A 19174-nucleotide genomic window follows, 5' to 3' on the forward strand; every position below is an offset into this window, starting at 1 on the left:
AGAGTGATCATGGGCCTCTTGGCTGCATCTCTGATCAGTCTTCTCCTTGTATGAGCTGAAAGTTTAGAGGGACGGCCAGGTCTTGGTAGATTTGCAGTGGTCTGATACTCCTTCCATTTCAATATTATCGCTTGCACAGTGCTCCTTGGGATGTTTAAAGCTTGGGAAATCTTTTTGTATACAAATTCGGCTTTAAACTTCTTCACAACAGTATCTCGGACCTGCCTGGTGTGTTCCTTGTTCTTCATGATGCTCTCTGCACTTTTAACGGACCTCTGAGACTATCACAGTGCAGGTGCATTTATATGGAAACTTGATTACACACAGGTGGATTGTATTTATCATCATTAGTCATTTAGGTCAACATTGGATCATTCAGAGATCCCCACTGAACTTCTGGAGAGAGTTTGCTGCACTGAAAGTAAAGGGGCTGAATAATTGTGCACACCCAATTTTTCAGTTTTTGATTTGTTAAAAAAGTTTGAAATATCCAATAAATGTCATTCCACTTCATGATTGTGTCCCACTTGTTGTTGATTCTTCACAAAAAATACAGTTTTATATCTTTATGTTTGAAGTCTGAAATGTGGCAAAAGGTCGCAAAGTTCAAGGGGGCCGAATACTTTCGCAAGGCACTGTACATTGCCAGTCAAAGGTTTGGACACACCTACTCATTCTAGTCCTAAAATTTTATACACTGTAGAATAATAGTGAAGACATCAAAACTACGAAATAACACATGGAATCATGTTGTGAGCAAAATAGTGTTAAACAAATCTAGATTTTAGATTCTTCAAAGTAGCCACCCTTTGCCTTGATGACAGCTTTGCACACTCTTGGCACAGTCTTGAAGGAGTTCCCACAAATGCTGAGCATTTGTTGACTGATTTTCCTTCACTCTTCAGTCCAACTCATCCCAAACCATCTCAATTGGGTTGAGGTTGGGGGATTGTGGAGGCCAGGTCATCTGATGCTGCACTCCATCACTCTCCTTGGTCAAATAGTCCTTACACACCCTGGAGGTGTGTTTTGGGTCATGTTGAAAAACAGATGATAGTCCCACTAAGTGCAAACTAGATGGGATGGCCTATTACTGCAGAATGCTGTGGTAGCCATGCTGGTTAAGTGTGCCATGAATTTGAAATAAATAATTGACAGTGTTACCAGCAAACCACCCCCACACCATTACACCTCCTCCTCTATTCTTCAAGTGGGAACCACACATGTAGAGATCATCTGTTATAAATACTCTGCGTCTCATAAAGACACGGCGGTCGGAACCAAACATCTCCAATTTGGACTCATCAGACCAAAGGACACATTTCTACCAGTCTAATGTCGATTGCTCATGTTTCTTGGCCGAAGCAAGTCTCTTCTAATTATTGGTTTCCTTTAGTAGTGGTTTCTTTGTAGCAATTTGACCATGAAGGCCTGATTTAGACAGTCTCTGAACAGTTGATGTTGAGATGTGTACGTTACTTGAACTCTGTGAAGCATTTATTTGGGCTGTAATTTCTGAGGCTGGTAACTCTAATGAAGTTATACTCTGCAGCAGAGGCAACTCTGGGTCTTCCTTTCCTGTGGCGGTCCACAGGAAACTCTGGTTTTTGCGACTGCACTTGAAGAAACTTTCAAAGTTCTTGAAATGTTCCATATTGACTGACCTTCATGTCTTAAAGTAATGATGAACTGTAATTTCTCTTTGCTTATTTGAGGTGTTCTTACCATAATATAGACTTGGTTTTTTACCAAATGGGGCTATCTTCTGTATACCCCCCTAACTTGTCACAACACAACTGATTGTCTCAAACGCATTAAGAAGGAAATTCCACAAATTAACTTTCAACAAGCACACCTGTTAACTTAAATGCATTCCAGGTGACTACCTGATGAAGCTGGTTAAGAGAATGCCAAGAGTGTGCAAAGCTGTCATCAAGGCAATGGGTAGCTGTTTGAAGAATCTCGCTTTTTTGGTTACTACACGATTCCATGTGTTATTTCATAGTTTTGATTTCTTCACTACAATTCTACAATGTAGAAATAGTAAAAAGAAAAGAAAAATGAGTAGGTGTTCTAAAACTGTACATTTTAGGTCAATTGGTTTAGCAACTGTTTTAATGGATTTGTCAGGGCTGCACTATAATCAGATGTAGATCAGAATCCTGTGTGACTAGATTCAGTAATATCAGCCTGTGGCCATGGTGTGTACACAACACTGTGGTGCGGCTTGCATATGGAGAGGTGTCGTCTTTCTTTAAACTGCTCTTGAGAATCCCTCACCAAGGTGACTTGCCTGACCTCACTCTCAAGTAATAATCTCTACACTAATTACGCCAGTCAGGAACCCGTGTCCTTGACCAATTTCTTGTCAGTGAATATCTCTCTACGACCTCCTGCCCCTTAAAATCACAGCCGCGAAATGGAGGCACCAGCGGAAAATGGACACATAAATGAGCACAGAGAATGTTCTCCTCTCCACGAAAGGGGCTGAAATCCTGTGCATACTGTTTTGCTATCAATCTGTTCAGGTTGAAAAAGCTGCTGCTCCGAGCAAATGCCATTTGTTCATTTTATGCAGTTTCCAAGGTAACCAGAACAAAATGTTTTGTTCAGTGTATAATTTGAATACCGCAATACATGGGAGCATAAAGCTGATTTGAGCTCACATTTGCAGTTAAAAACAAACCAATAGATGAAAATATGTATTTTCATCATTCGCATAGGTTTGAAGGAAAATCTAAAGAAAATAAGCTACTACAGTATAAAGAGGATCATTTGATTAGAAATATGTCACTGTTAATCATATCAATGTGAGGGATATGAAGTTCAGGTGTTATTCATAGGTATGTAAAAATGTGCCTTCAAATAGGCAAGTACTGTATGTGAAATACATATTAAGTGTTCTCTTTAGAAAGTGTAAAATCATCATTTGAATTAGAAATACCTACTCTAATCTTCTAATGATCAATCACTGATAGGCATCATTAGAGAGGATCCTCATATAGATTATAATGACATCATGGTCATTATACCAGACTCATAGTTTCAGCATGACTACTTTGTTCTCCAATTATTCTCTTCAAATGATATCCCAATGATCAAGGAATGTGTCATGTCAACGATATTTCTGCGTTTGTTCCAGGACTCTATGAGAAGAGACAGAATAAGGTTAGAAGAACTCGTATGTAAAACCATAAGAAGAGCAACACTGATCAAAGTAAAACTACGGCGGTACAAGTGTACTATCACTATTACCATAATGTTCTACGGTAATCTGTTTTCGTCCATCTTCTGCACCTGTACATACTTATGCCCAATAACCTTACAAATAGCTTTCGTATAGGCCCTATGTAGAATTGCCGACAACAACAAAAAATACAACTGTTGTGAGGAAATCTTACAGTAGCTCCTATAAATCATTGTTTTCCAATGACACTGCCGTTTCTGATTGTGTTGTTGCCCGAATCTCACAACCGCTTGTTTTCCCCCGATATCAGCATTGGCCATCACAGCCAAGAAAATATTGGTTTTTGTTCCAGATTTCTCTTATCTGGGCATCCCTAGTAACCGTGAATCTTTGACAAGTAATAAAGCAATATGGAAATGTAGGAAATGACTCTTACCTTATCAAATGTCTTATCAAATTAGAAATGAGTCTATAATAATTTCAAGACCTATAATGTGTATTGTGAAAGGTAAACATTCAACCAGTGGTTTAGATGGGACCTGGAATAACCTCCTTTAATCTCCATAGTGGTATTTCATGTCTTCCTGAAGCAGACCAGACCCTGTGACATTTTCATGATGAACTATCAAAAGACAGTGATGACATACTGCACAATGTCTCCAGTGAATAAGGTAGATAACAGTGTAGACTGCAATGGAAAACGGAGTAAAAACATCTCCACTCAAACCATTCATAATTCTTTGAGTTTTGACCTTGATTACATTGTTTTCCCTGCAACACACATTTCTTATTCTCATTTCCTAACGATAGATGTGTTTAGCGTGGATGAAATAGAGGTGTGATTGTGTTATTTTCTACAGAGAAAAAGTCAATTCAAACCTAATTATACAACCCCTCCGCCATACACATCCCACCCACCAAACCCCAACACAGCCCTAAGGTGTTAAAAAGCTCCTATGTGTGACTGACTAGGAAACAATTGATGGAATAACTGAATTACCTCTAATTGACATTTTTTTGCAGCAATATACAACCCGAGTCTACCTTCCACATTAGAATGCAATACTTCCATAGTCACTGCAGCAGCAGAGCAACGTTTTCATACATTTACCAGGGGATATGTGGATACGGGAACATGAGATTATGAAATTCATTCTACTAGCTGCAAAGTCATGATAAGCTGCAATGTCTTATCATGCATACAATCAGTTATCCAGTCACACTGCATTTACCTGTTTCCCCCTGCAACCTCTCTGCCATTTTGACTTCATAACTGACCATAACCTGTGTGCAGGGAAAACTGATTAACCTGGAATGTCAAAACTGGAACTTGGGAGTTTATCAATAACTCAAAAATGGAACAGGCATTTACATAATAAATGCCTCCATTGCAGTTACCAATTCAAATGAATTGTCATTTCAATTCAAATACTATTTAACAATCTCACTTTGACTGGTTAAACTTGTTTTTGGTTCGTGGTGTTATGCCGTACCTCCAGTGGGCTCGTCCACTGTTTTCCGCTTGGCTCTGTGGCTGTTGTAGTTGAGTCTCATCTCCTGGCCGTAGTCGGGCAGGGTCTCTCGGGATGTGTAGGATTTGCAAAGGTTCCTACCATCCTCGCTTTCATCTGAGGAGCTGGTGTATGCAAGCTCCATCTCATTCCGGGCCTTGGATAATGATTGGTAAGGCTTACAATCCATCTGCTCCATGACTGGCAACGCTGAACCAAGCTCATTCAGTCATGGGATCCACAATGCAAGACCAATCTGGAGGAAGAATGAGAGTGGAGACAGAGTACAGATTTAGAACAATTAATATACCTCACACATGGATAATGTTGCGTCTCAGTATTGTGAGAAAAAATATATCACTCAAGTAAAAAGTAATTATTTGGATATTAGTGTCCTTAATCAACATGTTCCTGTTCTAAGGGATTGCTGCTGGGTGGTGTGGTAGAAGATTGACTTGTTTAAGAGACACAGGGGAGGAGGAGCTGTTGTAGGAACAGATTGAGAGATAACTTTAATTTTCAACAGAATCTGATGGACTGCTATCAAATACGATTACATAAATCATGTGGTGAACAATGTAGTTCTTGCATCCTAGAGCAATGTCTTCTTACGCACTACTTAAAGTGCCAATATATCACTTTTTGAGCGACCTGACTAAATTCACAGAAATGATTATAGATCTATCATTCTAGTTGAAAGCAAGTCTAAGAAGTGATATAACTGTTCTATGTGTGCTATTCCTATGCTTTCCATTCTTACATTTTGTTTTCGCATCTTTTACTTTCGGTTTTATACACCAGCTTCAAACAGCCGAAACAACAATATTTTTGTTTATGGAAAATATATTTCACAGCGGTTTAGATGAAACAATGATTGTCTACACTATACTAGCTTATTTTGTTACATAAACTGAAATTAGACGAAATATTACAGTTTTAGCAACCAGGAAATGGCGGGGTGATTTCTGCATAGTGCAACTTTAATATAGCAGGGTTTGAATTCTCAATTGTATCCTAACATCACATCCTGATACCTGGCACTATTTTTAGAATCAGTGTTTATAATTAGCATTATCCAGTAGAAACATAACAGTAGCACAATGATGAATACTGTTATTTTGCATCTGAGTTCTAGTGCAGTTCATCACAGCACAGTAGTGTTTTGCTGTGTAGTGTAACGCACATTGGTAACCTTGACATGAACCCGTCTGTTCTGCCCTGAGCTCTGCTTGGGCTGACATTTCTATCATTGCTGCCTGACAGCCACTAAAACTTGGCCTTGACCCAAACACTCGCCCCGTGAAGCAGAGAGTATTGTCTTCACCCCACTGTGCTTCTATCCTCTGGGAACAGACGGTGAAAAACTTCCCATATTACACATTTCAGCAAGAAATCAGAACATGCTTCTGACAAAGTTTGCCCTCTGACATTTGTCATCTTTAACAGCATTCAAGACAAATATGACAATCAAATGCTCATTAGGCTGTGCCATCTTTACCCGGCTTGTGGTAAAAGGTTATTAATTGTAAGTTCAGTACATATCTTGCTTGACTAATTGGCAGTTGAAAGCATTTTAATGGGCCATTTGTATTCTGTGCTGTGGCCAGCCCCCTGGCCGGACAAGGCTGTTCTTCTGTGCGTGCAGAGGTAATTACTCAGGGTAGGTGTGGCTGGAAAATGATGATTGGGGAGTCAGCACCACCAGTTGAAAAAAGGCTGTTTTTTTGTGAGGTTACTGTATAGACTATAAGGCAGTTCAGTTCAGGGCTTTAGACACACGCTGCCCACCTCCCTGTGTTTGTTTTATCCAGTTGTGGGAGTGTTTGCATTGTTTATCAGAAACGCTCATGTTTATGCAAATTATGCATTTATTTTCATAAACACGTTCATTTGTGGTCATTGTTTGTCTATTTGAACAATAGTATTGCCATCAGTGTAAGTGTATAAGTGTATAATCAGAAAGTGTACAATTAGAATGAACCTGTTTGAATGTAACGGCTGTTGGATGACGGAGAGGACCAAAGCACAGCGTGGTACAGTAAGTGTTCATCTTATCGAATGAAAAAACTGAACACTGAATAACAAACAACAAAGAAACAACCGACACAGTTCTGTCTGGTGCAGACACACAAAGACTGAAAATAACCACCCACAAAACACAATGGAAAACAGGCTACCTAAATATGGTTCTCAATCAGGGACAAAGATTGACAGCTGCCTCTGATTGAGAACCATACCAGGCCAAACACAGAAATAGACAATCATAGACAAACTAACATAGATAACCCACCCAACTCACGCCCTGACATAATAAAACAAAAGACAAAACAAAGGAACTAAGGTCAGAACTTGACATTGAAAGGTGTAAGGGGAATAGCTAGTCAGTTGTACAACTGAATGCCTTCAACTGAAATGTGTCTTCTGCATTTAAACCAACCCCTCTGAATCAGAGAGGTGCGGGGGGATGTCTTAATCAACATCCACGTCTTCGGCGCCCGTGGAACAGTGGGTTAACTGCCTTGCTCAGGGGCAAATGACAGATCTTTACCTTGACAGCTCAGGGATTTGAATCAGCAACCTTTTGGTTACAGGCCCAGTGCTCTAACCACTAGGCTACCTGCCGAATGGTCAGGTCCTTTTAGCATGTTTGTGGTTAGATTATGGTTTACAGAAACCGTTTTTAAAAAGTTGCATGTTTTAATCATGTCAGGGAGAATTTTTGCATTTTAGCTAGCCCTAACCCTTACTCTTTTTCTAACCTAAAATTAATTCTCCTAACCTGCTACGTTAATTCTCCTAACCTGCTACGTTTATTCTCCTAACCTGCTACATTTATTCTCCTAACCTGCTACATTTATTCTCCTAACCTGCTACATTTATTCTCCTAACCTGCTACATTTATTCTCCTAACCTGCTACGTTTATTCTCCTAACCTGCTACGTTTATTCTCCTAACCTGCTACGTTTATTCTCCTAACCTGCTACGTTTATTCTCCTAACCTGCTACGTTTATTCTCCTAACCTTCTGCGTAAATTCTCCTAATCTGCTATGAAACGTCACTTCTATCCGTAGCTGTATACCATCTAGTCAAAACCTTTTAGCATGCCTGTTCTCACATCTCCTCATTAAGGATTAAGGTAGAGATTTTTGTCTTGGTAACATGATGTGACGAGCTATGCTATAATATTTAGATGCTTGAGTTTATGGGCATTTTGCCTGTTTGAGGCTATTTTCGCATTTGTCCGCCAGTTGTGGTAATATTGCTATTGGTAGTTTCAGTTATGATTTTTTTAAATGTTAAGTATTTTTCTCATCAACTATTTTCATAATTTCTTAAAAATACATATCTAATAATAATAATAATAATATATGCCATTTAGCAGACGCTTTTATCCAAAGCGACTTACAGTCATCTGATTCAGTCTTACCACTCCTACCACCTATTGTTACACCTGATCCTCTGACTCTTCTGCTGCAGCTCTACACCAACTAAATAGGCTGCCCTGTTCTCTATCATGAGGTTAGAGACAGTTAATGGACTCGTTGTGAACACCAACTGGTCGATCGCGATCAACTGGTCGATTTCCAAGAATATTCCTAGTTGATCACCAAACATTTCTGTAAAAAACAACAACGATAAAGCTGTGTGTTCCTATTTCATTTGATTTGTTTCATGCTGTTGGCGGTAGATGTACTTCATTCTGCAGCCCTAGCACCAGGAATGCAAAGTGTTTCCATTTTAAACCATTTCATGTGTCTGAAGGTAGAACTCCACGGCCCAGAGAGCAAATCAAGTGCACCTATAGGCCTACTGCAGTCATTCAGATAGCTCAGATCACAGTGTCTGCACAATTTACTCGATCCATAGACTGTAAGAATAAACAGTACAGTTGATACTGTGAGATTTAAAAACCTTTAAATCCAGGACTAGAGAGAGACTACAGAAAAGAGCTACTGTTTTTATCAGTAATTCCGTAATTAAGTTGTTATTTAGCACGGTCAACACTGTGTCCAACACTTCTTTAAGCCATAAAATACCAAAGTGTTCCGATAAGCTTGTGTTGCTATTATTAGCGGCTTGTGTCTTTTTTAATAACGAGGAATATTTCCCTTTCTCTGGTCATAGGAGTAACAACATGGATTGGTGCATGAGGCAGAAATGCAGTGCGACTTGTTTCGCCATCAGCTGGAAGATTGTGTCCTCCTTTCTCAGCGGACAGAGGGACAGGGAGTCGGGAGAGAGGCAGCCTCACCGATGCTCCCTCCCTTCAGACTGGCCATCAGTCCAGCAACAAACCAAAAAATATTATGCTCACAAGTAATACAACAAATTATCTATTACCAGTGTGATCATATACTGTACCTATTTTTTTTTAAATATAATTTCTAAATCGTCTGAGAAGAACAACACTGGCATGGCTAATCAAGCATAGCAATTCAAGTAGGCCTATAGCCTACTGCACAAACCTTATTGCTACAAAACCTTTTTAATTGTTTCATGTTGCATAGGCTTATGTAAAACACTTTTTTTTTAGAGGTAGATCTCGACTTGCATTGTGACTCAGCAAAGGTTGGTGACCACTGGTGCACACAAATGGCTTACAAGAGGTACTCAAATGTATTTATTTTTTAGAACCTTTATTTAACTAGGCAAGTCAGTTATGAACAAATACTTATTTCCAATGACGGCCTACCCCGGCCAAACGCGGACGATGCTGGGCCAATTATGTGCCGCCCTATGGGACTCCCAATCGCTGCCAGATGTGATACAGCCCAGATTTGAACCAGAGACTGTAATGACACCTCCTGCATGGAGATGCAGTGCCTTAGACCACTGCGCCACTCAGCTGCCCCAAAACCACTTCCTCTGACCAAAAACAAATAAGTGGTGGCTACCGCATGCAAATACAATCATTCATTTGTGTACCTTCTTAACTTAGATATGGATCTGTTTATTCTTACGAAAGAAACTTAGTGGATACAATAATATATCTACAACCAACATGTGCCGAATATGCAGACAAAAAAATCACAAGAACATCTTCATAGTGAGATTGAAAGAGTTCTCGATATGATCAATAATACAAAAATGTTACATATCATAGTTGAATGTATTAAATGACTCTTGGTGAAAAGGGAACAATAATAGCAGACGGACTTAATCCAGTGCAAAGTTCACAAGGCACGACAAATCCAATCAAAAAGGTTGATATTCACAACTTATTTTTTAACACTCAAAAATCAATATTATTCTGTAAATGTCATTCAAATCAGCAGAAATAGAAAATATACATTTCCCCATCTCTGAAAGGGCACATGCATAATGTAGCACCGGGAAAATGTAACATTTTATCTTTCTTCTAAGCAACTTGCAATTTAATTACGCATTCCTAAAATAACATTGTGTTAATATTACAACCCTTGCCTTTTATGAATGTGAATCATGTTCCATTTGGGAGACGATCAGTCTTATTTCTCTTACAGTAAATATCCCTTTTCTTCCTAATGTTCCATAATGATATTGGTTGATAGTTGCACCATAATTGCAAACTATACCATTTGTCTGCTTGGTTAAGACTGCTTAGTTCTACCTTACCTCTCTGGTGCTTAGCAAAATATTTTTTGAATGCAGAGGTTTAATGGGAGCATATTGGGGCTACGGCAGTGTCTTCTGATGAGCACCAAGTAGCTTTTAATGAGATGATTACGGTTTTTGGAAATAAACCACCAAGTGGACACACAAATCATTCAGTGTAACACCAGCCTGCACAACACACAGTCATTTGCTCATTATCCATGGGCTTTAACAGGATGAATGTTGCTGTACATCTATTTGTGGTCCATAACCTTAGAATGCGAAAGCCAGTGCCATTCCGGAACACTCTTAACATTCCAAAGCTCCATGACAAAAGAATCAGTACCACTGTAGAGAGAGCGAGAGTAGAATAGGCATACTGCTATGAGAGAAAAAAAAAGACAAATATTTGATTTCTTGTCTTTTCCGTACAAATACAATATCCTGCCTTGGTGTCGTACACTACAGTATTAAGTCCATTAATCAAAGGCTGTTTGGTTGTTTGGTGCCAGTTTGTCATGCACCATGATGCTGACTGCGCCATCCGGGGACTCGGCAGGGTAAAGTGCTTGGTGTTAATTGGTTAGCTAGGTGGGGAGATACAATATTCAGATGAAAGTCCCCCGTCGAGTCTGGGAAAGTCTGGCTGGTCGGTCCAGCATGGGCACACCAGCCACAAACTTCATTACAGTGCTACAGGCATGCCGTAGGCACTCCTTGCCTCAATCTCTGTCGTAGAGATTTTCTGAAGTTATACCTCTGCTTCCAACTGAGAGAGATCTGTCATTGTCATTGCTCTATACAGTATGCATCTGGTGGTGAGTGTTTTCTACCCTACTGTATTTTCACCCCAGCTCATTCATTCCCTCACATAAGCACTGTTCCTAGGTCAGGGTTAGTATGTACCCAAAGGGATTGCCTTGAGCGCCTCGAGCACACAAACCTATCACTTAGAATGTATGATGTAACTGATTCTTGTGTGAACTGAAGATGTCTTCATAGACATACATAAAAAATACTTGTATGTCTACATCACCGAACAACTATCATGGTCCAAACATACCAAGACAGTCGTGACGAGGGCACAACAAAACCTTTTCCCCCTCAGGATTTGGTATGGGTCCCCAGATCCTCAAAAGGTTCTACAGTTGCACCATCGAGAGCATCCTGACCGGTTGCATCACCACCTGGTACGGCAACTGCTCCGCCCACAACCGTAAGGCTCTCCAGAGGGTAGTGAGGTCTGCACAACGCATCACCGGGGGCAAACTACCTGCCCTCCAGGACACCTACACCACCCGATGTTACAGGAAGGCCATAAAGATCATCAAGGACAACAACCACCCGAGCCACTGCCTGTTTACCCCGCTATCATCCAGAAGGCGAGGTCAGTACAGGTGCATCAAAGCTGGGACCGAGAGACTGAAAAAAAGCTTCTATCTCAAGGCCATCAGACTGTTAAACAGCCACCACTAACATTGAGTGGCTGCTGCCAACACACTGACTCAACTCCAGCCACTTTAATAATGGGAATTGATGGGAAATGATGTAAAATATATCACTAGCCACTTTAAACAATGCTTCCTAATATAATGTTTACATACCCTACATTATTCATCTCATATGTATACGTATATACTGTACTCTATATCATCTACTGCATCTTTATGTAATACATGTATCACTAGCCACTTTAATTATGCCACTTTGTTTACATACTCATCTCATATGTATATACTGTACTCGATACTATCTACTGTATCTTGCCTATGCCGCTCTGTACCATCACTCATTCATATATCTTTATGTACATATTCTTTATCCCCCTACACTTGTGTGTGTATAAGACAGTAGTTTTGGAATTGTTAGTTAGATTACTTGTTGGTTATTACTGCATTGTCGGAACTAGAAGCACAAGCATTTCGCTACACTCGCATTAACATCTGCTAACTATGTATATGTGACAAATACAATTTGATTTGATTTGGTATGGCAACTGCTTGGCATCTGTCCATAAGGCACTACAGAGGGTAGTGTGAACAGCCCAGAACATTACTGGTGCCAAGCTTCCTGAAAAAATTGTCAGAGACTCCAGGTACCCAAGTTATAGACTGTTTTCTCTGCTACCGCACGGCAAGCGGTACAGGAGCGCCAAGTGTAGGACCAAAAGGCTCCTCAACAGCTTCTACCCCCAAGCTATAAGACTGCTGAACAATTAATTACAGTGCCTTGCAAAAGTATTCGGCCCCCTTGAACCTTGCGACCTTTTGCCACATTTAAGGCTTCAAACATAAAGATATAAAACTGTATTTTTTTGTGAAGAATCAACAACAAGTGGGACACAGTCATGAAGTGGAACAACATTTATTGGATATTTCAAACTTTTTTAACAAATCAGCAAACTGAATAAATTAGGCGTGCAAAATTATTCAGCCCCTTTACTTTCAGTGCAGCAAACTCTCTCCAGAAGTTCAGTGAGGATCTCTGAATGATCCAATGTTGACCTAAATGGCTAATGATGATAAATACAATCCACCTGTGTGTAATCAAGTCTCCGTATAAATGCACCTGCACTGTGATAGTCTCAGAGGTCCGTTAAAAGTGCAGAGAGCATCATGAAGAACAAGGAACACACCAGGCAGGTCCGAGATACTGTTATGAAGAGGTTTAAAGCCGGATTTGGATACAAAAAGATTTCCCAAGCTTTAAACATCCCAAGGAGCACTGTGCAAGTGATAACATTGAAATGGAAGGAGTATCAGACCACTGCAAATCTACCAAGACCTGGCCGTCCCTCTAAACTTTCAGCTCATACAAGGAGAAGACTGATCAGAGATGCAGCCAAGAGGCCCATGATCACTCTGGATGAACTGCAGAGATCTACAGCTGAGGTGGGAGACTCTGTCCATAGGACAACAATCAGTCGTATATTGCACAAATCTGGCCTTTATGGAAGAGTGGCAAGAAGAAAGCCATTTCTTAAAGATATCCATAAAAAGTGTCGTTTAATGTTTGCCACAAGCCACCTGGGAGACACACCAAACATGTGGAAGAAGGTGCTCTGGTCAGATGAAACCAAAATTGAACTTTTTGGCAACAATGCAAAACGTTATGTTTGGCGTAAAAGCAACGCAGCTCATCACCCTGAACACACCATCCCCACTGTCAAACATGGTGGTGGCAGCATCATGGTTTGGGCCTGCTTTTCGTCAGCAGGGACAGGGAAGATGGTTAAAATTGATGGGAAGTCTGCAAAAGACCTGAGACTGGGACAGAGATTTGTCTTCCAACAAGACAATGATCCAAAACATAAAGCAAAATCTACAATGGTATGGTTCAAAAATAAACATATCTAGGTGTTAGAATGGCCAAGTCAAAGTCCAGACCTGAATCCAATCGAGAATCTGTGGAAAGAACTGAAAACTGCTGTTCACAAATGCTCTCCATCCAACCTCACTGAGCTCGAGCTGTTTTGCAAGGAGGAATGGGAAAAAATGTCAGTCTCTCGATGTGCAAAACTGATAGAGACATACCCCAAGCGACTTACAGCTGTAATCACAGCAAAAGGTGGCGCTACAAAGTATTAACTTAAGGGGGCTGAATCATTTTGCACGCCCAATTTTTCAGTTTTTGATTTGTTAAAAAAGTTTGAAATATTCAATAAATGTTGTTCCACTTCATGATTGTGTCCCACTTGTTGTTGATTCTTCACAAAAACATACAGTTTTATATCTTTATGTTTGAAGCCTGAAATGTGGCAAAAGGTCACAAAGTTCACAAAGTTCACAAAGTTCTCATCTTTTTAAGTGGGAGAACTTGCACAATTGGTGGCTGACTAAATACTTTTTTGCCCCACTGTATGTTGTATATAAATGTGTGTGTGTGTGTGTGTGTGTGTGTGTGTGTGTGTGTGTGTGTGTGTGTGTGTGTGTGTGTGTGTGTGTGTGTGTGTGTGTGTGTGTGTGTGTGTGTGTGTGTGTGTGTGTGTGTGTGTGTGTGTGTGTGTGTGTGTGTGTGTGTGTGTGTGTGTGTTGTGTGTGTGTGTGTGTGTGTGTGTGTAACTGATGTACACTACCGTTCAAAAGTTGGATCACTTACAAATGTTCTTGTTTTTGAAAGAAAAGCAATTTTTTTGTCCCTTAAAATCACATCAAATTGACCAGAAATACAGTGTAGACATTGTTAATGTTGTAAATTACTATTGTACTGTAGCTGGAAAAGGCAGATTTTTAATGGAATATCTACATAGGCGTACAGAGGCCCGTTTTCAGCAAACATCACGTTGTGTTAGCTAATCCAAGTTTATAATTTGAAAAGGCTAATTGATCATTAGAAAACCCCTTTTCAATTATGTTAGCACAACTGAAAACTGTTGTAATGATTAAAGAAAATATAAAACTATCCTTATTCAGACTAGTTGAGTATCAGGAGCATCAGCATTTGTGGGTTTTGTTTACAGGCTCAAAATGGCCAGAAACAAATAACTTTCTTCTGAAACTCGTCAGTCTATTCTTGTTCTGAGAAATGAAGGCTATTCCATGTGAGAAATTGGCAAGAAACTGAAGATCTCATACAATGCTGTGAACTACTCCCTTCACAGAACAGTGCAAACTGGCCCTAACCAGAATAGAAAGAGGAGTGGGAGGCCCTGGTGCACAACTGAGCAAGAGGACAAGTACATTCGAGTGTCTAGTTTGATAAACAGACACCTCATAAATCCTCAACTGGCAGCTTCATTAAACACCAGGCTCAATGTCAACAGTGTACCTGTGGATGTATTTCAAGGCTTACCTTCAAACTCAGTGCCTCTTTGCTTGACATCATGGGAAAATCAAAGGAAATTAGCCAAGAACTCAGAAACAAATGGTAGACCTTCACAAGTCTGGTTCATCCTTGGGAGCAATTTCCAAACGCCTGAAGGTACCACGTTCATCTGTACAAACAATAGTACGCAAGTATAAACACCATGGGACCACGCAGCCGTCATAACGCTCAGGAAGGTAGACGCATTCTGTTTCCTAGAGATGAATGTACATTGGTACAAAAAGTACAAATCAATCCCAGAACAACAGCAAAGGACCTTGTGAAGATGCTGTTAGAAACTGGTACAAAAGCATCTATATCCACAGTAAAACGAGTCCTATATCGACATATCCTGAAAGGCCGATCAGCAAGGAATGGGCCAAAATTCACCCAACTTATTGTGGGGAAAGCTTGTGGAAGGCTACCCGAAACATTTTACTCAAGTTAAAAAATTTAAAGGCAATGCTACCAAATACTAATTGAATGTATGTAAACTTCTGACCCACAGGGAATGTGATGAAAGAAATTGACATTTCACATTCTTAAAATAAAGTGCTGATCCTAACTGACCTGAGACAGGGAATTTTTACTAGGATTACATGTCAGGAATTGTGAATTTGTATGTATTTGGCTATGGTGTATGTAACTGTCATGTTTGTCATTTATTGTCATGTCTTGTCCCTGTGCTCCCCATGCTATTCGTTTCCCTCTGCTGGTCTTGTTTGGTTCTATCCCTCTCTCTCCCCCTCCCTCTCTCACTCTCTCGCTCTCTCTTCTCTCTGTCGTTCCGTTCCTGCTCCCAGCTGTTCCTATTCCCCTAATCATCATTTAGTCTTCCCACACCTGTTCCCGATCCTTTCCCCTGATTAGATTCCCTATTTATTCCTTTGTAATCCGTTCCTGTTCCGTCGGTTCCTTATATTGTATATTCCATGCTGTGATTGCGTTTCGCCCTGTCCTGTCGTGTTTTTTGCCGTGATTGTGTATCACCCTGTTCTGTCGTGTTTTGTGCCTTCATCAGACGCTGCGTGTGAGCAGGTGTCTCAGTCGACTACGGCCTGCGCCTACCCGAAGCGACCTGCAGTCTGTGGCCGCTTCTCCAGTTGTTTTCCCCTCTACAAATCTAGAGGATGTCAGTTATTCCGTTTTGAACATTATTAAACTCTGCTTCTGTTAAGTCGCGTTTGGGTCCTCTTTTACCACCATGACAGAAGGAACCGACCAAGGAATGGACCCAGCGACTTCAGACGCTCGTTACACTGCCGTCGAGTTCCAAGGAGCCATGCTCGGCAGACACGAGCAGGAATTGTCTGCTGCTCGCCATGCCGTGGAGAACCTGGCCGCTCAGGTTTCCGACCTCTCTGGACAGTTCCAGAGTCTACGTCTCGTGCCACCTGTTACTCCCTGGCCTGCCGAGCCTCCAGAACCCAGGGTTAATAACCCACCTTGCTACTCCGGGCAGCCCACTGAGTGCCGCTCCTTTCTCACGCAGTGTGAGATTGTGTTCTCTCTCCAACCCCACACATACTCTAGAGAGAGAGCTCGGGTTGCTTACGTCATTTCACTCCTTACTGGCCGGGCTCGAGAATGGGGCACAGCTATCTGGGAGGCAAGGGCTGATTGCTCTAACAGATTCCAGAACTTTAAAGAGGAGATGATTCGGGTTTTTGACCGTTCAGTTTTGGTGAGGAGGCTTCTAGGGCCCTGGCTTCCTTATGCCAAGGTGAACGGTCCATAACGGATTATTCCATTGAGTTTCGCACTCTTGCTGCCTCTAGTGAGTGGAACGAGCCGGCGCTGCTCGCTCGTTTTCTGGAGGGACTCCACGCAGCGGTTAAGGATGAGATTCTTTCCCGGGAGGTTCCTTCAGATGTGGACTCTTTGATTGCTCTCGCCATCCGCATAGAACGACGGGTAGATCTTCGTCACCGGGCTCGTGGAAGAGAGCTCGCATCAACGGTGTTTCCCTGCTCCGCATCGCAACCATCTCCCTCCTCTGGCTTTGAGACTGAGCCCATGCAGCTGGGAGGGATTCGCATCTCGAATAAGGAGAGGGAACAGAGGATCACCAACCGCCTGTGCCTCTATTGCGGAGTTGCTGGACATTTTGTTATTTCATGTCCAGTAAGAGGCCAGAGCCCATCAGTAAGCGGAGGGCTACTGGTGAGCGCTACTACTCAGGTCCCTTCATCTAGATCTTGTACTACTATGTCGGTCCATCTACGCTGGACCGGTTCGGGTGCTACATGCAGTGCTTTGATTGACTCTGGGGCTGAGGGTTGTTTCATGGACGAAGCATGGGCTCGGAAACATAACATTCCTTTCAGACCGTTAGACAGGCCTACGCCCATGTTTGCCTTAGATGGTAGTCATCTTCCCAGTATCAAGTTTGAGACACTACCTTTAACTCTCACAGTATCTGGTAACCACAGTGAGACTATGTCTTTTTGATTTTCCGTTCACCGTTTACACCTGTTGTTTTGGGTCACCCCTGGCTTGTATGTCATAATCCTTCTATTAATTGGTCTAGTAATTCTATCCTATCCTGGAACGTTTCTTGTCATGTGAAGTGTTTAATGTCTGCCATCCCTCCCATTTCTTCTGTCCCTACTTCTCAGGAGGAACCTGGCGATTTGACAGGAGTGCCGGAGGAATATCATGATCTGCGCACGGTCTTCAGTCGGTCCCGAGCCAACTCCCTTCCTCCTCACCGGTCGTATGATTGTAGTATTGATCTCCTTCCGGGGACCACTCCTCCTCGAGGTAGACTATACTCTCTGTCGGCTCCCGAACGTAAGGCTCTCGAGGATTATTTGTCTGTGTCTCTTGACGCCGGCACCATAGTGCCTTCTTCCTCTCCGGCCGGGCGGGGTTCTTTTGTTAAGAAGAAGGACGGTACTCTGCGCCCCTGCGTGGATTATCGAGGGCTGAATGACATAACGGTTAAGAATCGTTATCCGCTTCCCCTTATGTCATCAGCCTTCGAGATTCTGCAGGGAGCCAGGTGCTTTACTAAGTTGGACCTTCGTAACGCTTACCATCTCGTGCGCATCAGAGAGGGGGACGAGTGGAAAACGGCGTTTAATACTCCGTTAGGGCATTTTGAGTACCGGGTTCTGCCGTTCGGTCTCGCCAATGCGCCAGCTGTTTTCAGGCATTAGTTAATGATGTTCTGAGAGACATGCTGAACATTTTTGTTTTTGTCTATCTTGACGATATCCTGATTTTTTCTCCGTCACTCGAGATTCATGTTCAGCACGTTCGACGTGTTCTACAGCGCCTTTTAGAGAATTGTCTCTACGTAAAGGCTGAGAAGTGCTCTTTTCATGTCTCCTCCGTTACTTTTCTCGGTTCTGTTATTTCCGCTGAAGGCATTCAGATGGATTCCGCTAAGGTCCAAGCTGTCAGTGATTGGCCCGTTCCAAGGTCACGTGTCGAGTTGCAGCGCTTTTTAGGTTTCGCTAATTTCTATCGGCGTTTCATTCGTAATTTCGGTCAAGTTGCTGCCCCTCTCACAGCTCTTACTTCTGTCAAGACGTGTTTTAAGTGGTCCGGTTCCGCCCAGGGAGCTTTTGATCTTCTAAAAGAACGTTTTACGTCCGCTCCTATCCTCGTTACTCCTGACGTCACTAGACAATTCATTGTCGAGGTTGACGCTTCAGAGGTAGGCGTGGGAGCCATTCTATCCCAGCGCTTCCAGTCTGACGATAAGGTTCATCCTTGCGCTTATTTTTCTCATCGCCTGTCGCCATCTGAGCGCAACTATGATGTGGGTAACCGTGAACTGCTCGCCATCCGCTTAGCCCTAGGCGAATGGCGACAGTGGTTGGAGGGGCGACCGTTCCTTTTGTCGTTTGGACAGACCATAAGAACCTTGAGTACATCCGTTCTGCCAAACGACTTAATGCCCGTCAAGCTCGTTGGGCGTTGTTTTTCGCTCGTTTCGAGTTTGTGATTTCTTACCGTCCGGGTAGCAAGAACACCAAGCCTGATGCCTTATCCCGTCTGTTTAGTTCTTCTGTGGCTTCTACTGATCCCGAGGGGATTCTTCCTTATGGGCGTGTTGTCGGGTTAACAGTCTGGGGAATTGAAAGACAG

The 19174-nt window shown here is 41.9% G+C and overlaps 1 protein-coding gene across 1 annotated transcript in view; it reads right to left on the bottom strand.

Moving 5' to 3' along the window:
- Window positions 1–19174, bottom strand: part of tenm1 (teneurin transmembrane protein 1) — a 231913-nt gene that overhangs the window by 184818 nt on the left and 27921 nt on the right. Inside the window, exon 2 of the mRNA XM_046306197.1 lies at window positions 4681–4954. Coding sequence (XP_046162153.1) covers window positions 4681–4897 — 217 coding nt within the window. The 5' untranslated portion in view covers window positions 4898–4954. The remainder of the gene's footprint in view (window positions 1–4680; window positions 4955–19174) is intronic.

Source organism: Oncorhynchus gorbuscha, linkage group LG16 (assembly GCF_021184085.1).
Source record: "Oncorhynchus gorbuscha isolate QuinsamMale2020 ecotype Even-year linkage group LG16, OgorEven_v1.0, whole genome shotgun sequence".
Classification (NCBI taxonomy): Eukaryota; Metazoa; Chordata; class Actinopteri; order Salmoniformes; family Salmonidae; genus Oncorhynchus; species Oncorhynchus gorbuscha.